Source organism: Sus scrofa, chromosome 3 (genome assembly GCF_054392235.1).
Source record: "Sus scrofa isolate SSC_HxYL_T2T_F1_AM1 chromosome 3, Sscrofa_HxYL_maternal_Yorkshire_Landrace_v2.0, whole genome shotgun sequence".
NCBI lineage: Eukaryota > Metazoa > Chordata > Mammalia > Artiodactyla > Suidae > Sus > Sus scrofa.
Window position 1 is genome coordinate 2,120,485 of NC_139385.1, and position 22,027 is coordinate 2,142,511.

A 22,027-nucleotide genomic window follows, 5' to 3' on the forward strand; every position below is an offset into this window, starting at 1 on the left:
GTACTTTAGAAAGAAGCTAGAAAATATAAGGAGGGACCAAGAAAAATTAGAAAATTCATTTGCAGAGATGAAAACCAAGCTAAAGGCACTAAAGGGCAGAATGAATAATGCAGAGAAACGAATTGGTGACTTGGAAGATAGCATAATAGAAATCACCCAATCAGGACAGCAGACAGAAAACCAAATGAAAAAACATGAAAGCAATATAAGAGATCTATGGGTTAATACAAAGCAAGCCAATCTAGGCATAATAGGGATTCCAGGAGGAGAAGAAAAAGAAAAGGGGATTGAAAATATATTTGAAGAAATTATGGCTGAAAAGTTCCCAAATCTAAAAGAAACAGATATCAAGATACGGGAAGCACAGAGGGCCCCAAACAAGTTGAACCCAAAAAGGCCCACACCAAGACATATTATAATAAAAGTGACAAAAGTTAAAGAGAGGATTGAGTCTAAAGGCAGCAAGAGAAAAACAAAGTGTTAATTGTAAGGGAACCCCCCCCCCCTAAGGCTGTCAGCTGATTTCTCTACAGAAACACTACAGGCCAGAAGAGAGTGGCAAGATATATTCAAAGTTCTGAAAGGGAAAAACCTGCAGCCTAGAATACTCTATCCAGCAAGAATATCATTGAAAATAGAAGGAGAAATAAAGAATTTCTCTAACAAACAAAAGCTAAAAGAGTACAGCAATACTAAACCCATTCTAAAAGAAATACTGAAAGGGCTTCTCTAAATAAAAAAGAAGTAACAAGAAACAGGATGGAGGAAATCACTGTTGGGAAGGAATCCCTTATATAAGCCAGTATACAGACCTAAAAGGAAAAACAAACCAAAAAAACCCTACCGTAAAAGTGACAGTAAACATAAGGAACAGCAAAAGGACAAAAGGGAGGATGTTAAAAAAGGACTTCGACATCCCCGAATGTGGGGAAGGAAAGTAAGGAAATTTAGACTTTTTTTTTAAGGGTGCACCTGCGGCATATGGAGGTTCCCAGGCTAGGGGTCGAATCAGAGTTGCAGCCACCAGCCCACACCACAGCCACAGCCATGTCAGATCCGAGCCGCGTCTGCGACCTACACCCCAGCTCACGGCAATGCGAGATCCTTAACCCACAGAACGAGGCCAGGGATCAAACCTGCCTCCTCATGGATGCTAGTCAGATTTGTTTCTGTTGAGCCACAATGGGAACTCCATAGACTCTTTTTTAAGAATGTGTTTGAGCCCATATAGGACTATCAGGCTAAAAAGCAGATATAGAAAGGGGTTAACATACTTGAAAAACAGGGCAACCACAAATCAAAACCAAATATTACTTTCCTCCCCCCCAAAAAAAAATTTGAGACATGTCCCCACCCCCCTGGCCCCTTTTTGGCCACACCCATGCCATAGGATGTTCCCAGGCCAGGAATCAAACCCAAGCCACAGCAATGACAACACCAGATCCTTAACCTGCTGTGCCACCAGCGAACTCCTAAAAATGTCTTTTTAATTTAATTTTCTTAAATCTCTCTCTCTTTTTTTAAGGGCCACATGCACAGCATATGGAGGTTCCCAGGCTAGGGGTTGAATTGGAGCTACAGCTGCTGGCCTGCACCACAGCCACAGCAATACCAGATCCGAGCCACATCCGCGACCTACACCATAGCTCACAGCAATGCTGGATATCCTTAACCCACTGAGGGAGGCCAGGAACTGAGCCCACACTTACTGGGAGACCAGTCAGGTTCTTAACCTGCTGAGCCACAATGGGAGCTCCTCTATGTTTAATTTTTGAGGAGCCTCCATGCTGTTCTCCATACAGCTGCACCCTTTTATATCTCCCACCCCCCTGCAGTGTGCAAAGGCTCCGACTTCTCCCCGTCTGGGCCCACCTGTGTCAGTTTCTGGTGTTTGTGCAGCAGCTATTCTGATGCATGTGAGGCGATGAGGTAGGGACTCTGGTCTCATTGACTTATGGTTCCCTAAGCCTAGCACCTAATGGGAAACCCTGGGGGAAGAATGGAGTGGCCTGGCCACCCTCAGTCTCAGCTGCAGCTGGTGTGAGGAGAGGTGGGGACCAGAGACGCCACCACGTGACAGGCAGGCCCCCAATCATGTGACAGGCAGGCCCCCCACCTCGGCATCATCCTGATTTCCTCCTTCTATTAAATCCCACAGCTGACCCCTCCCCCAATCGCACAGGCTTGACCTTGATGGATCCAGGATCGGACTTTCCTCATTGCTCACCAGATGGGACCCAGTCCCGCATCATGGTCCTTTGTCCAGGTTGTCGCCATGCCCGTCTTGGCACAGCAGCCAGTGGGCCTTGCCATCCCACGTTAGATTATGTCATTCCTCAAAACCACCAGTAGCTCTGTCTCACTCAGGAGATGTCACACTGTCCTATGGCCCACATGGGCTGGCGTGGTTGGACCCCACTTGGCTACAAAGTCCCTTCTCATGGCTCTGCCCACACTGGCCTCCTCCAGCTGTCCCACCTCTGGGTCTGGGCGCCTGCTGTGCCCTCTGCACCCGCCCGACCTGGCCTCACTGTAGTGGGTCTGTGCCAACATCAGCTTCCTGGACCACCTGGGTCCTGCGGCGCCCACCTGGCTCTCCTGGCACGCATCCTCCTGGACACCTTCCACCTACGTGTATGTTACTGTCTCTGCTGCTGGAGGTCAGGGCCATGTCCCTGGACTGGGGACAGACACTTGATAAGGATTCACTAAAGAGGTGAGCGGGGCTGGGGGGAACCCAAGCAGCCAGCTGTTCTTGGTGGGACCCCAGAGGCTTGGTGGGGTGGGGGTGGAGGTGGTACTTTAAGGCCCTGGGGGTCCTGGAGACCTACCTGAACTTCTTAATGTTCTTCTCTGACACGCGGATGAAGAGCACGATGGGGTAGATGCGGGACTTGATCAGGTCTCGGGTGCAGCTGATCCCAGCCTCCAGCAGACAGTGCTTGTTCTGCAAGCCCAGGGGACAGAGGTCAGCAGGGCCCATGCCACCTCTGCCAGGCTGGGTGCCTGGGGAGGGGCCCGCAGTGCAGGATGCGAGAGCCCCGAGTGCCCCAGATGGACCCCAACCTCTGAGACACATGGCCCTGCTCATTTAGACCCCTCGCTCCCTCTGCCACGCGCAGGGATGGGCACTGCCAGAGCCCCAGTCCCCAGCCTGGGGTGAATCAGCTGGCATGAACGAGTCTTAATAAAAAGCAAAGACAGCGAGAGAACACCTGCTACTCTGTTCTGCCTACAGATGCGCTCTTGGTACTAGATGGGGTGGAAAATGCTTGGGAGGTGAGGTGGGCTGGCTGTCCCCGGGGGGGTGTAAGGGTTCTCAAGCATGACTCCCTGGTGCCCATGAGCTCATCATTTCTGAAAATGATCCCTGTTTTGCTGCAGGTGCCACTTCAAAAAAAAAAAAAAAAAACCCACAAAAACAAAAACACCTTTGCACTGAAACAGAACAAGAATACCGAAACGTACACATGCTCCTAAGCTTGTAGCTCAGAAGACTTGTCACAAACTGAATGTGCTGGTGGGATGAGCACCCAGGGCCAGAGGCAGAGGTGGCCCTGGTCCTCCGGGTCACTGCTTCCCTGTCTCACCAGTGTAGCCACTACCGGAATTCTAACAGCAAAGATTCTTGGACAGTATCACCTTTGCACCTAAAACCTTCGTGGCTCCAACTCTGCCCACTCATTTTCCATCCACGCTGTCTGTGAAAACTTTAATACCCAATAAACTCTTCAAGGCTGGCTAATAGCCTGGCTGTGCTTTGATCTGTGTGACAATGGGGGCAGGTGCTTGAGTGACTGTTGGTTGGACAGCAAATCTGGAATTCCTGGCTGGACGCTTGCTCCTGCCATCCCCCAGGTCACTGCCCACCAGGGAGCCAAACCCCCAACTCTGGGGCAGCACTCATCCACTGTGGACTGAGAATCTCACCTTCGTCCAGACCTGGAGCAAGGAAGAACGCCATGCTCAGGGCTGCCCAGGATCATGAAGCCTGGCTCCAGAAGACTCTAAACCAAGCGCAGACGCCTTTTCTGCATTACTGCCAAGAACCCTTCCGATGCTCCATTTCCCCCTTTTGGAGAACACAGTCCCGACCACCTGCTCGCTCGCCATTTCCGGCCCCTGCTATCACAGCCAGGCTCAACACATCCCTGAACAATGTGGACCAGAGCACCAGCACCAGGGAGCTACCAGAAACACAAGGGGGTTCTGAACCATAAATGGACATTGGAGCCGGCGAACAGGGCTTGGTGAAATTAGCACGTGGCAGAGGGAGAGGAGGAGAAGGTTCACACGCAGGGAGGTGAGAGCAAGTTCTGCTCTAGTCTGTGGCCCAGGTGGCTCACAAGACGATCAGGCAGTGTCAGCCCCACCAGCCTCCAGCCCACCTCACCTTGGCTGCCACTGCCTCGATGTTGGCAGGAACGACACATTCAAAGGTGTTGGGGTTCTTCTCTCTGGAGTAGATGATAGTCTCTGACTTCTGCTTTCTGAGGAACTCTTCTCTCGTGACAACATCTGCAGAGAGAGGGACCAGTCCTGAGGGCAGCACAGGCGGTCTTGGGATGACCATCCCATCCAGGCGCTGCCCTGCTTCCTGGGCTCGACAGAGCTGCATGGCTGACCCCCTTCTGGCCACGTTTAAATGAATCTCATCTCCTCCACTAGATCCTGAGGTTCTTGGCCGAGGGCAAGGTCAGGGTCACACTTTACACTCCCCCCAGCAGCCCGCTGTCCACACGCTTTCATTAGCTCCTGGGCCCTTGATGGAAGAGGAAGAGGAAGGAGAGGAGGGGAGGGAAGAGGGGGGCCTGCGGGGCACGCACCTGGCTTGCATATGGTGAACTCCATGGCGCCCCCCGAGTTGAGCAGCTTCTGGACCAGCGCCTTGGCCAGCATGGTGGGTGTGAAGAGGACGGGCCGACGGCGCTCGCAGTAGAAGGCGTGCACCGGGCTGTAGGGGATCAGGCTGAGGTTCTTGCCGAGCTCACTCTCAGGGTCCAGCTCTGGGAAGGGACAGCGAAAGGCTGCCTGTGGCTGGGTAGGGGGCACCCCTGGGTGTCCTCTCGGCCCCAGGGAGCTTTGGAAGCCATTCTGGAAGGGTAGATGGGACCCTAGGGGCTGGTTCTCCTAAACCACTACACAGAGCGATGCAAGCCGGCAGCCCTGGACGCCCTTGGGCCACCCAGGAAGTGTATGAAATGACCTGCGGGCAGGCCCTGTTCTGGGAGCTGGGTCGACAGCACTGAGTCAGGCCCTGCTCAGAGGCAGGAGGGATGGAGGTGGCAGGAGGTGGACAAGAGTGGGTGACATGGGTGGACGATGCTGAGCTCCCCACGGAGGAGCGTGGCCTGAGGCCCGCCCGACCAGGAGGAGCCCGGGTGAGGGGGAGCAGGAGCAAGGACAGCTGGGGGCAAGGGGTCCCTGTCCTTCGTCCCCTGGCCTGGCCAGCCTGGAGAGGAGCCCCAGGCCCCCCGGCCATCAGTGCGAGGCCAGCAGGCCCTGGGAGGCAGGCCAGGAGGGCTGGCTCGCCACCAGCAGTGCCTTCTATAGGGGACTGTGGCCCCTCGCTGGCTTTATGATAAGTGGCAAGAGGCACTCAGTGGGGAGAGAAATCAATAAATAAATGCTTCATGGCAAACAGCTCCAATTAACACGGCATCTGGGCTCAAACCAACTACAGCAAGCGTCAGCTGGGGTGAGCTCGGCGGAATGCGGCCAGCAGGCTGCTGGTCCTCCCAGCAGGACCCCGCAGCTCCTCCCCAGGCGGCACCCCCTCCCCACTTCAAAGGAGCAGACAGGCTGGCTCTCGGGGACACTGAGGCTGCGGGCATGCGGGAGGTGGGCAGGGGCCGGCAGTCAGCACCCTACCTTCCTGCTTCTCGGTCAGGAGCTTTGTGGCGTCCAGCGAGGCCCGGCCCAGGCTCCCCCGCGGGCTCCCGGAGACGATTCGGACTCGCTCGTGGCTGTTCATCCGCTTGTACTTGTTCTCAGACCTGCTGACGAACTGGGGACAGTGGGGGCGAGGATGGCTCCTAACCCAGATCCCAGCTCTGCCCCCGGGGCCTGGGTCAGTCACTCCCCCCAAGGACAGGGGCCACCTGGCAGGTGCATGTTCTCCTGCTGTTTGGGAGCTGGGAGTCGGCAGGTAAGGAAACAAACGCCTCCTCTCTCCTCCCCAGATGGGCAGGACCTGCTGGGGGCTGCTCCCGAGCAGGCTCCCAGTGGAGCCCCCTGCAGTCTCACCCACTTCTCCAGAGGCGAAGACCCCTGGCTAGGAGCCTTCAGAGGAAGAACCCTGAGTCTTCTGGGGGTACCTCACCCTCCTATGATTCAGAGCTGAGCCCTGGAGGGCGGAAAGTTTTGCCCGGGGTGGGGGCCTATCCCCTGGGTGACTCTGCGTCTCTCCTCAATGTCCCTTTGCAGGCAGGAAAGTCCAGGGAGCGGGGACGTCAGCCCCTCTCTGTCATTAACCGGCCTTTGGGCGAGTCACCTGGAAGCTCAGGGTTTCGGCCTCCCTCGAGCCACGTGGGCACAGAAACGTGTGGTCTCACGTGGTCCTGTGTCAGACTTCACCACGGTGCCCCTCCGCCTCCCTAAGTGTCTTTCTGCTGCCTGTTCACCTCTACCTGGTTTTAGGGTCAGGTCACCCACCATTTCTCTGGGTTTCCTATGTTCCAACATGAGGACAGAGCAGTGGAACAAATGCATTAGTCCCTAATGAGCACAGCGCCAACCCAGGACCTCCTCGTGAGGCTACGTGTTAATACTACTCTCAGTTTTTGTCAGCCAGTGACAGGGAAAAAGCCGGCACACACTGCTCCTGCATTTATGTGAAGTCACTTCTGAATGCCTCACCCACTAAGCTGTTCCTCGTATAAAGATCCATGCCAAAAAAACCCACCCCTTTTAGAATCAAGTACAAGGAAAAATCCTTCCTGGTCCTAAGAGCTAAAACGTTTCTGCATCAGCCACGGTTTAAAGTCTCTGCTGGTTTTCCCTTTTTCCCTTGACTGCTGGGATGCTCAGAGATAACAGTGCTGAGTCTGAGGGACGAAACAGGCCTGGTGAGCTGGACTGTTTATTTCCCTCTCCTGATCTTTCTATTAATATTTCAACAGCTAAGGTGTTTCCATTTCTTTTAGCTCTAAGTTGCCCCAAATCTTTCACAGAAGTGAGGTTTGCTTCCAACAGGGACAGAGGCTGTCTGTCGACTTGTCCCTGTGAGGATAAAACGGGATGAGAGAGGGGAGGTGCCGAGAAAGGACAAACACAGCACAGTTGCTCAGATCCAGCCTCCTTTTGCTGGTGGGGAAAGGGCAGGGCAACAGCAAAGTGGGCCTGTAAAGTCAGCAGGTGCTCCGCGTGCTTTACCTGGAGGAGCTGGCCGAAGAGGAAACTTGCTCGGGAGAGGCGGGGGCTGACCCGGGGGTCTGTGGTGGGAAGGGGTTCTTCGGGCTGCAGGGTGTTCTGCAATCAGTTTATCAACCAGTGAGACCCCTAACACAGTAGTGCCACTGAGAACAGGAGCTCCCAAGCCCCCCACCCCCCACCCTCGCCCGCTCTGCACTGATGGAAGCATTTCAGATGGGGAGCAGGCTCAGGGCTAAGAGGGGACTCCAGACCTGTTCCAACAGAGACCAGAGAGCAGCGGGGCGTGGGGGGGGAGACTGCATCCCAGCTCGGAGAGGGGCTCCTTCTGGCGGGGGTGGCCGGCTCCTAAGGAACCTAGTCCCCTACAGTCATCCCACGAGACTGATGGCTCCCCCTTGGGATCACCCCTCAAAGGGCCCCAGGAGGTGGTGATTAGCTGGCAGGGCGCAGGGCGACCTACCCGGAGGGCCCTCAGCGTGTGGTGTGCCGTGTCCGCCTCCTCCCGGCTGCCCCTGTGCATCAGACGTTGCAGCTTGACCAGGAGCAGTTGCTGGGCGCTGGGGAGGGAGGGGGCGGAGCCTCAGGGGCCTGGCCGGGGCAGGGGGCCCTGGGCAGGGTGTGTGCTCTGAGCCCCAGGCCTATCCCAGGGAGGACTCAGCGTTGGGCATCTGGCCTTGAACCCTCCCTCTGGAGCCGACTCCTCATGGTGCTGGGGTGAATTCCCTTAACCTTCCCGAGACTCGGTTTCCTCATCTGGAAATCGGGTCTACTGATGCTGCCCTCGCAGGGCTGGCCTGGGCAGCAGTGTCAGGGGCTCAGGATGCTTTATGGATGCCTGGGCGTCTGGCCAGAGGATGCTGGCTCAGCCCCTGTGTCATCACCGAACAACGAACAAGGCTGGAGAGGTAAGAGGCCACATCCCCGGGTAGGTGGGGAGGGTTTAGAGGAGGAGGAGGGACTGGCGGGGCTCACTCTTCAGCAGGCAAAGGCTCCCCCTCTGCCGAGCTGCTCCATCCCGCTGGACCCGTCCGCCCCGCCGGTTCTGGCCTCACCGGCTGTAGCTGGGGATGGTGCCCATGTCCAGGTCGTGGTCCGTGAAGGGGTCGACCCGCGCACACAGCCACTCGTGCCTGTCCTGGTACATGGTGTCCAGGACGTGCACGACGTCGTCGCACTTCAGGGACATGGAGCAGGCGTCCAGCTGGCTGGAGATGTTGAGGTTCAGCCGGATGTAGAAGGAGTCGCCGGACGTGATAAGCCCCTCGTCTATGTCCTTCAGCAGCTTCCGGTACCCTGCGGGACCAAGGCGTGGAAGCAGCGCTGGCCGGCTGTGGGCCACCCCCGTGCAGCCCCCGGGATGGCCCCTTTGAGTCCGAGGCCGGGGACCCGTCCTCCCTGCCGAGGGAGCAGCTGGGTCGCTGACTGGGTTCCGTCTTTCTCTTGGCTGCCAGGAAGCTCGGAGCACACCTCTGTGCCACCGTACAACAGATCCAGTGATCCTGAACCCAAGTTCACTCTGCTCGCTGCAGGACAGGCCAATACATTGTTGGGGCAGGAACGAGGAATCCCAATTTTTAATCAGAAAGCCAGCAGGCCCAGAAGATGGCAGACTCGTGTCTCAAAAAAAAACCCCATCTTCTCTCAGCCCGAATTCAGGCTCCTTTTACCCAGAGGAAGGGGACAGAAGGGGCCGCTGGTCACTCCCTAACAGTCCTTGCTTGGGGGCGAGCCCACTGCAAGGCCGACCCGTGGCGGAGTAGGACCAGTCGCTCACACTGGGACCTCTGCTACGATCTCCAAGTCCCCCCCCCACAACCCATGGTCACAGAGCTTGTGTATTATCATGCTGTTCTTGAATCGATAGTCCCCCTCCACACACACACACACACACACACACACACACGAGCAGGCATTCTGTGCTCTTCCGCATCCAGCTTCCACCGCACAGCGCCACGCCTGTGAGATTCATCCGCGATGCTGCGCTGCAGCTGCGGGCATTCTTTTTCTTTGCTGTAGAGTATTCCACCCCACCCCCGCCTCGTGCTGACCGACCTGTGCTTCGGTGCACATCTGTGCCGTTGCCCGTTTTGGCTATTACGGCTAGAAACATTCTTATACCTTTGTAGAGCTATGTATGCTTTTTCTTAGGCATCGTCACAGGAGTGGCAGGACTAAGTCACTGACTGTCTGTAGGTTTAGATTTAGTAGACGCGGCCAGACCGGCTTTCTAACGTGGTGGGACCACGGCACGTATTTGAATGTTAGTTAACACTGTTGCCCTTTCATGTAAATTTTCACCAATCCTTTTGGAAGGAAGTATGGCATAAAGCCATACATACGGTAAAGGCGGGGAGCTGTCAGCTAACGTCCAGGCCATAAATCCCAAATTTAAGTCCTGAAATCGGCCTCACACGCAGAGCGCTACTTAACACGGAGGAAGCTAAAGCAGTCCCGGTAGCCAGGCCTAGAAACAAAGGCCCACACCACCCATGCCCCGGAGACTTGAGGCAGCAGGCTGGCCTCCACCTTTGGTGGAGACGGGGATTCGGGCGCCCTTCCCACTCACTTGGTCGGAGTTACCTCGCATCGCTGTCTGAGCGCCCCTCCCCCGCCCCGGAGGAGAGGCCCTGTAAGACCTTGCTAGAGGGAGCTCTTCTTTCCCTGACTTCCAGACGCAGGGCTCCGCAGCTGATGGGTCCACGGGCCACTTCTCACGCTGCGTCCTAGGGCACTGGGGCCGGTGGGCAGGGCAGCGCCCAGAGACTCACTGCCAGGCTGGAAAGCCAGGCCTGGCAGAGGGGAGGAGCCAGCCCGCGGGTTGGCAGGCTGGGCGCGCTATCTGGGGACAGAGGCTCATTATTATCTGCCGCACCGACCGGGCGCTGCCGGGAAGGAGCGGGCAAGCAGGCCGCCGTGTGGAGAGTGGCTATTTATGCTCTGTTGAAACATTCATGAGCCCTGCTGGGTAAAAATAAGATCCAGCTGCAGAGATAATCATGCAGGCAAAAAACCCAGAGGTGAGAACAAGAACTCAGTTTGGGAGGAGGAAGACAAAGCCTGGTGCCCCCTGCCCGGGGGGCTTGGCCGAGAAAGAGGAAAAAGCTGCTGGGGGCCAGACGAGAAGAGGGGTGAGCTGGCCTGGAGCCTGGCCACAGAACAACAGCCTGCTGGACCCGCCACCCCAGAGTCTCTGCCTATGTCAGGCTGGAGAGAGGAAGCAAACCCCAGCCTGGCAAGGAGAGGGGCGGGCTGGCCAGCAGGGATGCGGCCATCGCTCAGCAGGCTGCTTGGGGCTGGACGTGCCACCTGCACCATGAGCAGGGCGGGTGGCCTGAGGCACACCAGGGCAGGTGTGGGTCACACCATCTGCCCTCCCCTGCCTGCTGCCCCACAGTCCCCTCCGATGGCAGCGGGGCTGCGTCTTTGCTCACAGAGCAGATGCACAGAGGGCGCCGACACCAGGTCCCACGCCGGCTGGTGAACTCACCTTCCTGGTTGGCCTTGTAGTGCAGAGTGACGGGGCCGCTGCACCTCTGGATGGTCCAGTGCGCCTCCTCTTTGGTGCACGTGTCCAAGGGGACGCTCTGCCTCTCGCCTTTGATACAGCCCTCGAGCTAGAGATCAAAGACACGCTGTTCCGCTGGCGCCATGGGGAGCAGAGCTGCGGGGGCGAGGCTGCCCCGCGGGGAGGAAGCACCTCTCCCGACAGAGATGGGCTCAGCGCTGCCGCGGGAAGAAAGCGTCCGGCCGAAATGCGGTTCCCGCACCTCCCGTCCATGGCCCGGGGCACGCGCGTGCTGCGGTGTGCCCTGTGCGTGTGCACAGGATCTAGAAACACGAGCAAGGAGTGGCAGAGAGAAGGGCCTGGAGAAGGGCTTCTGACGAGGAAGGGCTGCTCCCCTCCGCCTCCCTCCCCAGCGTAGCACAAAGCCTTGGCCGGGGATGGGGGGGCGGTGGTCCATGCGCTGTCAGCGGCAGATGTGCAGAGGAAGCAGAGGGAAAGCCGTGGGCACTCCGGTGCCCAGCCTCTCACCAGCAGCAACTGGTGGCCCTCGTGGAGGCCGGCCTTCTCGGCCAGGGAGCCCGGCTTGACCGAGTGGATGAAGCTCCCGCTCGCGTTGCCCCCGAGCAGGGTCAGCTGGGAGATGAGGCTGTCCCCGTTCAGCGTGGTGTGCTGCACCGCGGGCCCGGGACCCCGCACGTGCCCCACGGACGTGACCGATGGCCGGAAGGGTCTGGGTCAGGAGATAACGTGGGGGTTAGGCGGCTGCAGGGCGGGCCCCCTGCCAGGACATGCCAGAGGGCGGGGCCCGGGGCTGGTCCTGTTCCTTGTCTCCATCAGGCTGTGTGGCCCTGGGCAGACCCCTCCCTCCCTGGGCCTGACTGGGGGTCAGGGGAGGCGATTTCTGACTCTGGGAGGCTCTGATTCCAGAACGAGGGTGACATGGACACTCCCCTTTGCAGGGGATCGAGGGGTGAAGAGCCTTTACCTCCTCCCTGCCCCCACCCCAGCTGTCCCCTTGCCCACGACCTTGGTACCTTTCCAGCGAGAACTTTCTGAACATGAGGTTGACCTGCTCCAGGTCATAGGCGTCCAGGCCCTCAGACTGGTGGGAGGAGGAGGAGGAGTGGATGGAGGGGGGGCCGAAGGAGTACCGCTCGTGACTGTCATCTGCAAAGGAGGGACGGACGCGTCAGGACCCCAACTGGCCAGCGGAGCAGGGAGGGGCTCCTGGACTTGCTCCAGCCCCTGCCCCTCCCTGCCTGCCTGCCTCCTGGGACATTCTCCTCCGGATGAATGAGGTGGGGGGGGGGCAGCCTCAGTCAGCCAGCCCCCAAGGCCCAGGGGGGCAGAGGGTCCAGCGCTGGCAACCTCTCCTACCCCGCCACTCCCCTGCCCCCAGGAGTCCCTTCTTAGCAGGATGCCTCACCAGTTTTTTTTAAGACTTTTGTTTGTTTGTTTTGCTTTCTAGGGCTGCACCTGCACCATATGGAAGTTCACAGGTTTGGGGTTGAATCAGAGGTGCATCTGAAGCCTACACCACAGCCACAGCAACATGGGATCCTTAACCCACTGAGCGAGGCCAGGGACCGAACCTGCATCCTCATGGATGCGAGTCAGGTTCGTTACCACTTAGCCTCAATGGAAACTCCAAGACTTTTTTTTTTTTTTGGTATCTAGAAAAAGGGTTTCCATCAGCAGGTGCTTGTTCTGCTTTGGAATCGGGTCCGTATTTTCCACTGGGGACCTCAGGTGTCACCAACATGCACTGGCCTCCATGGGGCTGGAAGAGCAGCGTCTGGAGTACAGAAGCCCCTCTCCTCCCAATTCAGCAGGACCCCGAGGCCCCAGGGGAAAGACGCCCACTCTGCTTAGCTGGGGTGGGGGTGGGAAATATGCCAGCCCTGCTCTGGGCTGCCAACAACGGCTCCTCTGCAAAGAGAATCTGTCCCGATGCTGCAAGGAAAAAAACCCCGCGTTGGACCGCTGCCCGGAATTCTCTTCGCAGCGCTCCCCTGCCCAGACTCCTTTAGTTCTTGCCATTACCCAGCCGCTATTAGGTGCTGACCTCCCTTTAACACTTGATAGCTTCTGATGGTCCCCAATTAAGGAGAGCCACTAATCTTTCATTGCATCTGCTGGCAGCCTGAGCCGGTGCGGGGTGGAGGCAGGCTGGGGGAGCACAGGAGTGGGGGTGGGGGGTGGGGCCTGGCAGGCCACACCCGCAGAATTCTGAGCCAGTCTCCACGCTGTCAGCTCTGCACCACCACAAGGCGCCGAGCCAATTCCCCAGAGGCTGGAACCCTCCCTGCTCCCCCCTCTCTCCTATCGGGCCAGCCAGAAGCTCAGGTTTGTAAAATCCTCCCCACTGGCCCAGAATAAAGCCACCACGAGTCTCTGAGTCCCATGCACCTGTCACAGAGCCTGGTGAGGCGTGGTGTGCTAGGCTGACCTGGGCCCCTGGCTGTAAGGGGTGGTGGCTGGAGCTGCACCCATGCGTACTCCCTGGAGACGGAGCTCTGGGCCGAGTGAATATCCCCTCCCTCACCCCCACTCCGCCTGTGGGCTGTTTTAGGGCTGCCACCTCCCCGTCATGTCCCCAGTGCTTGCCTGTCCCACACGTCCAATTTCAGGGAATGAAAACCACCGTATCTCCAGCCCAAGACCCCACCCCATTCCTGCCCCTTGTCTGGGTGAGACTCACTAACAGCTTAATTAATGTGCGGACTCTCAGAGGGTCCCCTGCTTCCAGGCCACCCTCCACCACACTGCTCCTCGGTTTCCCCAAGACTCTGTTTCTTCAGCTGCAACATGAGGACAATAGCATTGCTGCAAATGGGTGCTAAGCGTCACTGGAGTTGATTCACACAGCAAGCACGTCCACATTGCGTGGCTGCAGCCACAAGCACCGTTCTGTCTTAGAAACCCACACCTGGCTCTGAGTCCACGCTCAGCCCCGGGGTGGCTCCCACCACCTGTAAAACAAAAGATGGACTCCTCGGGTGCTTCCTGGCTCAGGCTGCTTCCGACGGCATAGTCAGCTCTCTTCCTAAAGACCTGCTGTGTGCAAGGCTTCGCCCTGGCGGGCCCTGGTGGAGGGTCAGGGCACGGCCGGCGTGGCTGCCACACCTGTAAGGCCTCTCGGATGGGCCGGGTACCCACCGTCAAGGTCTAAGCCGTCGAATCCACCGCTGTCGTTGTCTTCTTCGACTGTGCTGCAAGACATAAGGGAGGAACAGGGAGCTCTCCTGGCTGTGTGTGCAGGTGGTCAAGGGAGGAAGCTTCTGGAATGTTCTGGCTATCCAAGAGGCTTTGGTTCTGAGAGGGCAGGATGGGCGGGAGAGGCAGGTCAGCAGGTGGGTGGAAGGCCATGGGCCAAAGGAAGGTGGTGCAGGCTGGACGCTCTGCTGGGAGGGCAGGATGGCCCCAGCAGCCCGCAGAGGCCACGGTGCCTGAGGACGGACACAAAGAGCCGGTGAGCCGATTCCCAGACACCTTCATCTGCGGTTTCCCACTCACTCTTCTCGGATGCAGACGACTTAATATTTCTCAGATATCGGATGAGCTGCACTGTGCCATGAGCCCCAAAGAGCTGAGCCTCCAGGCAGGACTGGGTGGGAGGGAGGCACATGCTCCAAGAATTCTACGTTGTTCCTGGGTGGTTCTTGCGATGGAGCCGTTGGCAGGACCGGAGACACAAAGCCAGCCCTGCCAGCCACCCGCTGCTCTGGCCTTTCCAGGAAGCCCCTGCCAAGCTCTAACTCTCACTGTGACAGGTCAACCATCAGCTGAAGTGTATCAGGAACATCTGGGTGCCCTAGGGCATGTCTCACTGGGGACACCGATGGCTTCCAAGAGGTGAGGAAGGGGCCCCGGGGGGCAGGAGTGAGGGGCCACTCAAAGGGCCTCTCACCGTTGGCAGAGAGAGCCAAGCCGTGGAGCCATGGGGTGGAGAAACCCGATGTCGGGGTAGCACGGGGCAAAGTGACACAAGTTTCGTCCCTTGCTAGCTAGCGGCGACCCTGGGAAAGCCGTGTCCCTTCCTGGAGCCTCGGTCTCTTCATCTCTGAAGTGGGCACCGTCCTGCTTGTGTCTTAAGCCTACTTTAAGGACGGCCAAGCTAGTGGGTGTTGAGTGGCACAGCAGGCATCGGGCAGCTGCCCTACCTCCTCCGTCGCCCTGCCACTCACCTCCGATGAGGCGCGTCTTCCTTATAGCGCCTGACGATGGAGTCATTTCCTGGGGGCTCGGCCGTGATTGACATGATGCTGGAACGGCTCCGATGTGGCTGCTTCAACACACGCACACACACACACACACATTACAGGGAGCTGGGTATGTCTACGCTGCGCCTCCATGGGCATAAATATTACACACACAGGGACTTAATTTAACTCAGATGGGTCCTGCCTCCTACACAGGCAGTGTGGGCCCACAAGCTGGTTCTCAGCAGTGACCTTGGCCAAAGAAGGCTGGGGTGGTCAGAGCCCCTGAGCTGGGCGTACATCTGCTTGCACATCTGCTGGCCTGGGGAGTGAGGTGGGGCTGGGGGGTGCTGAGATCTGCCAGGCAGTGCCTGGCTTGTGCCCTGCACAGACTGAACTCTCTGTCCCCAGGGCAGTCCGGGCTTGGGCTCCTGCTCCGGAGGAGAGGACCTCTGGGTCTGGTGGTGGTGGGAGCAACACACGGCGACGACGACGCGGACAGCTCAGCTATTGGAGGAGGGTGACCCTTTGGAGCGAGGCTTGCGGGCTGGGGGAAGGGCTGCCTTAAATAAGAGCCTGGGATTTCACCTCCGAGAGCCACGCTCAGACAGGGGTCATTCATGGTCACCTCTCTGTCACCCCCAGGGTCTGATTTTGGAAGCAGAGCTGATGAGCTTCCCAGCGTGTCCCCTGGGGGCTGGAATTTCTAATCCCATGCCTTCGGCTGCCGGCTGGGGGGAGTAGCACCAGGCCGGTGGTATGGTGGTGGGGACCCTGCCTGGCCTGCCTGGGTGAGCTGGAGGGCGGCGTGGGGGCACGGGGCAGGCCCTGCTCTGCCTCGGGCGGCCTCGGCTGCTCCAGCCCTGCCTGCCCCCGCCACCAGCAGAACTGCCAGGGGCTGAGGAGCTGCGGCAGGACTTTCAGTGCCTGTGCCGTGCGCTGCGGCCCCACTGAGGCCCTCTCTTCCTCCCGCCAAGTGTTAAATTGGGAACGGCGGCGGCAAAAGGTGTAAACACATGGTGAGACAGGGACATATCTTTAAATAAACCTAAGGGGGGCCTGGGCCGCGGCCCCGGGAGGGGAAGGCCAGGGGCGCCGGGCCTGTCAGGGCAGATGCAGCCTGGGCTGGCGGGCCTGGGCCGAGCTCTGAGCTGGAAGCAGGGGGCAGTGGGGACCCTGCTCACCATCTTGGAGAAGGAGCTGGTGACAGGCAGGGACCTGGAGGAGCCCGGGCTGACGTCCATGCCGTCTTCTTCATGTCCCCTCCCTGTCCTCGGGGACACACAGGGATGCAGAGGGAGGAAAGAGAAGGGGGAGGAAGGTCATTGAAGAAGGCCACTGGGAGCCCCTGGGCACTGCGCCACTGGGGGCAGTGGGGGCACACCCTTCCTGGGGGGTGGGAGGCGCGTGGAGGCACAGCCTGGTCTTCTCACCAGCACGTCCTGCCTGGCTCTCTGTGTGGAACAGCAGGAAGCAGAGGACGTGTCTCTTGTGGGGCAGGAAGATTACTGCACAGCCGCCCCAACATCAGAAGGGACCCCACTGTCCCCACTTCACAGGCCGTCTGGGGACCGGGGCCCATGGGGGCAGGAGGTGTTGCCTCCAGCAGAGCCCCTAGCGCCCCATGCTCCTCTGGGGCTGCCTGGGGGCTTCTGCCCACTTTTGTTGCTGCAGATGGGGGGTCAGCCCATCCATGGCCCCAGGCCTGTGTGTGCATGTATGTGCGTGCACAGTAGCCCAGACTCTGGCTCCTGCGGGGATGAGCCACAGTTCCCTTCCTGGCCCAGCACCGCAGGCCGGGCAGTCAGCAAGGACTCCGTCCCTGCTGGAGTCCTTCCCTCTTCTTGGCACAAACGCCCTCTACTTCCCGCAGGCCACAGGCCCTTTACACCTCCCTTCCATACGAGGTCCTGGAAACACGTGGTCTGGCCCCTAGGGAGGTAGCCGGGCCCCCAGCTCGGGGCTCTCCTTCCCCCAGTGCCCCCACCAGGCCCAGGCGGGATCTGGACCTCTGGGTCCCCTGCTGTCCTCACAGCCCCCGGGAAGGATGAAGCCCACGGACCCGGGCCTGGCCATCCACGTCTGCAGCCTCGTTCCCAGGCCTGTCCCAAGCGCTGCCTGCTCCAGCCCTGGAAGGCGGTGCAGCCTTCCGTATCACACCCTTTCCAGGCTCCACATCTTGTCTCTGCTTCCTGCTCCATCCTGGGCGCCCCTCCAGAGGCCCTGCCCCGTGGCCTAAGTGCTCCCTCTTCCAGGCCCAGTCTACACGTCCCTTTCGGGACAGCTCCTTCTCCGGCATTCCTCCAGCCGCTCTCTGGGAGTCTGAGCCACTTCCTCCTCCCTGCCGACGGCCCCGCCTGAGCACCTGGGCCCCGGAAGTGCCTACGTGGACCTGCCAGCACCTGGCACACCACAGGGGCTCCCTGCACCTGGGCAAACCCTCGCTAGCCAGCTGTCACTCCAGAGCTGTGCCGGGATGAGGAAGGGGAATTCTGAGCACAGCGTGTCTTGGGAACCAGGGGCAGCTTGCAGGCTGGGGGCCGCCTGGCCAGCAGTCTGCGAGGTCAAGCTGCCCTCCGGCCGACAGGCCAGGAGCAGACATGCAAAGCTCAGCTGAGGGCTCGGGGGCCCTGGATGGACCCCTGGTGCCGGGGGTGGGGGGGTGTGTGGAAGGGAAACCTCAGATAGGACATTTGTGCAGGCAGACTCCTGCCCTCTCCGATGCCGTGTCCATCTGGACACCCCGCCAGCCACCCTGGGACCCCAGTGCCCCCAAGACCCATCCCGAGTTAACCTCACGGGATTGGTGCCCACGATGGCAGAGACAGAGGGACCCCGAGTCAGAGTGACAGCCTGGGGCGGGATCCAGACGTCTCACTAACCTGGAAAATCTGAGGCGCGCTTCAGGCTGATGGGGGACTTGGCTCTCTGCAGCTGGAGGTGGGGAGCAGAAGGAAGAGACAGAGGACACGATCAGACAAGGCCCGAGACGCGTGTCATCGGAGCTCGGGGAAAAAGGAAACTGAGTCGAGCCCACGCCGGCCCTTGCCACGTGGCTGCCGGAATCACAGAAGGCACAGGATGCCCGTCTCCACGCGGCTCCCCGGCCCCACGCGGGCAGCTGCTGGAATAAACAGCCCCCCCACCCCACCCTGAGGGAGGCTGTGCCATGTGGCCTGGATGGTACATGGAGCGGCAGGGGGGAACGGAGGGTGAAGCTGGGCAGAGCTGGGTATAGGACACAGGAGGATGGCAGGAAAGGAGGTGGCGTCGCGGCAGGCTTTGCCGCGCCACGTGTGCGAGGGCGGGGAGCAGAGGCGCTGCCCGGCCCCCTCGTAGGAGACCATTCCCGTCATTCCTTTGCTCACTCGTCCACTCGCTCACGCACACGTGTTCATCCCTCGGCCCAGGGGTGGCGCAGATACTGGGCACAGCGGACGGGTTCGCTGCTGTGAGTCCAGCGCCCGTCACAAGCCACTAACATCCATAAACGCGTGACAGGTACTCAATACCTATTTGTTCGATAAACGAATGAATTCGGAGGTAATGCCTCTTTCATTCTCTCTCCCTCTTGCTCTCCTTTTTTCCCTTCTACTGCAGGCACGAGAGATGAGGGCATGGATAAAAACAGCAAAGGAAAAAGCACAAGGGGGCACGAGTTCCGTTCAGAGCACGAAAACAGGTGGAGAGGCATCTGGGCTCCGAGACCCACCGCGGAACCACGTGGGGGCCCCCCCGCTGCATCCTCGCCCACCCACCCCCATCTCACCGGCCCCACCTGCGACGGTCCCGCCGCCGCCGCCTGCCCTCCTCCCCCGCAAGCACCTGGATGCCCTTGAGGTTCATCCTCCGCTTGGGCGGGTGGTAGGGCAGGAAGTATCGGCTGTCTTCCGGGGACTCCTCTGAGGTTGAAGAATCGTCAGCCTCCTGCCCGTTGGTCCTGGGGCTGCTGTCCCCGAAGTTCTGAGAGATGATGGTCACGGGCAGGTTTCTGGGCAGACTCTGGAGGCAAGGAGGGAGCCGGGTCAGTGATGGAGCCCGAGGAGCGGATGCCAGCCAGGGGAACGGCTCTGCCAATGTGCCATCATTCCCTCAGGCACCCAAGCCTGAAACTCAGGATGACCTGCTCCCCTTTCCCAACCCCCGCGCCCAGCCCGATGCCAGGACCTATCATTCTAGCTCTGCTCTCCTCCCCACAAGCCCTGGTCCCCTCCCTCCTGCCAGGGGCTGGAGCAGCCCTAGTATTCTTTGCAAGAGCAAAGGGACTGCCTCCTTGCTGGTTGCGGCCCCTCCTCTGATATGCCCCCACTGGATCCCTAATTTCTAGCCCTGCACTGAAGCTGCGAGTATAAAAATTGCTGCTGTGTAACACCAGTGCCAGGCACCGCCCTAAGGGACCCATGTCACGATCTGGGGCCGAGGCGCAGGGACCCTCTCAAAGCTGCACGACACCCTTCTGCTAAGTTGCCTCCAAACGCACAGCTTTGGGCCGTGCAAGAAGTACGATGCAAATCATCACAGTCCAAGAATAACTCAGACCAAGGTCCTTGGCTGACGGGCCACTGTGCTCCCTTCTGCTCCGCCCTCCAGCCACACCTCCCGCCTGTCCCCGCCACCCACTCTACAGATGGCAGAACCGCCAGGGGCGGCCCGTCCATGGCATGCCCTGTGTGTCACACCCCCGGACCTCGGCTTGTGCTGTCCCTGTGGCCTGGAACACCGGCCCCATCCCCCTGACCTAGCGGGGGCCTTGGTTCCCGGATTCGGCAGGCGTGCCCGGAGAGTCCACCCCGTGCCTGGCCCCGCGCCACGTGCTGGACAAACAGAGGCGCCTACAGGGAGCTTCTGCATCATCACACACCGTGGGACATGCCCACAGGGACAGCCTAACACAGAGGCTCCTGGTTTCCATTGTGGGGGTCGGGGAAAGCCTCGCGGAGGAAGTGACACTTCAGCCATGCCCAGGAGAAGTCAGAGGGGCAGCTTTCCAAGTGGGGATCTTGGCCTCTCCTGCAGGGAGGCTCTCTGGAACCCTGAGAGAATGGGGGCCCCCTGCCCTGGGCTCCCGCAGCCCCCCTGCACTCATAATTCACAATCTGGGTTGGATGCCGTGTCAGTCTGCCTCCATCGCTGGCTCTGAGTCCTCGGCGGGGGGCGGGGGCGGGGGCGGGGGGTGTTGTCCCAGCTCCTCCAGGCCACGGTCTCGTGATGCCCTCAGGCAGGTGGCTTAGCTATTTGTGTTCCGATTCCACCCTTGGCCACGGGAGACCGTGATCTCACCATCCCGGCAGGTCAGTTCCGTGGCCTAAACGAGACCCTGGCACAGCACCTGCATGAGACGGCGCCCAAACCCACAGCTGCAGGAGTAGCAGCATCTGTTCTGATGGCAGGAACATTCACGTCTGGATGCCTGGGACCCTGCTGTGACATGTGCCCTGAACTTTCTATCACCCGTAAACGGCAGTTTCCTTACGGGCCCTGGTGACTTTAATGGGAGCAGGGCATCTTAAACCCAGCGACCGTCCCGATGGGTTTAAGGAAACCCAGGGGCAAGGCTGAGGGCTGGCAGAGGGCAGCCGAGCACGAGCTGCAGTCCTAACGTGGACGTGGCTTGCCTGAGCCCACCCGGCCAGGGGTGGCCAGGCCAGGGTTTTGCTGCATCTTCCAGCTACAAAACGAGCGGCTTCTGCTCATCGCTACCCAGACGCAGGACGGTCCCGGGCCCCGGTGGGGAAGGGCACGGGTCTGCAGGGCGGGCGCAGGCCCGGCCAGCCCACCTGGTCCAGGCTGCTGCTGTCCTTGGAGAGGCGCCGGAGCTTGCTCTCCAGGTTCACGATGCAGGCCTCCCGCCGGACCATCTCGATCCGCATCTCGTCGTTCTTCTCCTCCAGCTCGCGGATCTGCTTCCGGTACTTGTCCTTCTCGATCAGGCACTGTGAGTACTGCGTCTGCGCTTCGTCCCGGGAATGGAAGGCCTGCAGGGAGGAGGAGGAGCAGGACGAGGAGGTCAAGGCCAACGGGTCCTTCGCTCCGACACACACACAGCAGATCCAGGGCGCCCCTCCCCAGCCCCCGTGGCAACCACGCCGTCCCTGGACCTTTTCTTGACCCTGACACTTAGGCGTTTCGGTGGCTCCTTTAACAACAAGTGCCCCAGGCCTGTCTGCCTGTCCAGCCCTGGCTGGGCATTGGGCGCTGGGTGCGGGGCTCTGATGCAGCCCCTCTCCGAGCCCACCCTCTGCCCTATCAAGGGGTGCTCTTCTTATCACTCCCATTTCACTGATGAGGGGACTGAGGCTTCCAGGGAGTGGCAGCTTGTCTGCAGGCACACGTCTGATGAGTGACAGGGCCTGGACTTGGTCATCTTGCTCCCAGGATCAGGGCCCTGGAGTCCAGCTCAGGCCCCCGTGCTCTGCAAGTGCCTGTGCCTTCTGAAAGCCTTTGGGGATAGAATTCATCTTTGGAAGGGAGGCAAGGAAGACAGATTCGTGAGCGGTTCCTGCGTGGTTAAGGACAGGACACCAGACACCCCCTCCTGCTGGCCCCCGGGACTTGGTGCCTGCAGTTCCACCGCGCAGCCGCCAGGCGGCCCCGTACCTGGTCCCGCTCCCGCTCCACCTCCTCCAGCTGCAGCATGACCGTGTTCATGCGGTGCTTGTACATTTCGCAGTCCTTCCCCAGCGTCGAGCACTTCAGCTCCAGGTCCTCCTTCTCCTCCAGGTACTGGAAGCAGCAGCGAGAAATCAATACGACCCGCAAGGCAGGGCTGCCGGCGTTTTCGAGCTGGGTCGCCCTGCTGGCTGGCCTGAGCGGGCCTGCCCCTCCCGACAGCGCCTGACCTTCTGAGCATCAGCTAGGCGACTAGAAGGGACCACGGCGGGAGGCCAGTCCACCCACTGGACTGGGTCGGGGAACGTGGTGGGGGACAGGGCGGACACCGCGGGTG

At 59.7% G+C, this 22,027-nt stretch overlaps 1 protein-coding gene across 7 annotated transcripts in view; it reads right to left on the bottom strand.

Moving 5' to 3' along the window:
• The window catches only part of CARD11 (caspase recruitment domain family member 11), a 121,975-nt gene that overhangs the window by 2,804 nt on the left and 97,144 nt on the right, over window positions 1-22,027 (bottom strand). For 3 of the 7 annotated variants that reach the window (XM_021086018.2, XM_021086019.2, XM_085016005.1), the window contains exons 8-24: window positions 21,679-21,804; window positions 20,859-21,056; window positions 18,907-19,083; window positions 17,964-18,015; window positions 16,266-16,348; window positions 15,067-15,164; window positions 14,039-14,091; window positions 11,914-12,046; window positions 11,408-11,609; window positions 10,862-10,988; window positions 8,427-8,667; window positions 7,835-7,931; window positions 7,375-7,470; window positions 5,872-6,007; window positions 4,827-5,006; window positions 4,394-4,518; window positions 2,832-2,947 (exon numbers count right to left, since the gene is read on the bottom strand). In XM_021086018.2, coding sequence (XP_020941677.1) covers window positions 2,832-2,947; window positions 4,394-4,518; window positions 4,827-5,006; window positions 5,872-6,007; window positions 7,375-7,470; window positions 7,835-7,931; window positions 8,427-8,667; window positions 10,862-10,988; window positions 11,408-11,609; window positions 11,914-12,046; window positions 14,039-14,091; window positions 15,067-15,164; window positions 16,266-16,348; window positions 17,964-18,015; window positions 18,907-19,083; window positions 20,859-21,056; window positions 21,679-21,804 — 2,240 coding nt within the window. Of the gene's footprint in view, window positions 1-2,831; window positions 2,948-4,393; window positions 4,519-4,826; window positions 5,007-5,871; window positions 6,008-7,374; window positions 7,471-7,834; window positions 7,932-8,426; window positions 8,668-10,861; window positions 10,989-11,407; window positions 11,610-11,913; window positions 12,047-12,533; window positions 12,616-12,722; window positions 14,092-15,066; window positions 15,168-16,265; window positions 16,349-17,963; window positions 18,016-18,906; window positions 19,084-20,858; window positions 21,057-21,678; window positions 21,805-22,027 lie in introns of those variants that run through there. The other 4 variants (XM_021086015.2, XM_021086016.2, XR_014839601.1 and 1 more) reach the window with 3 other exon arrangements.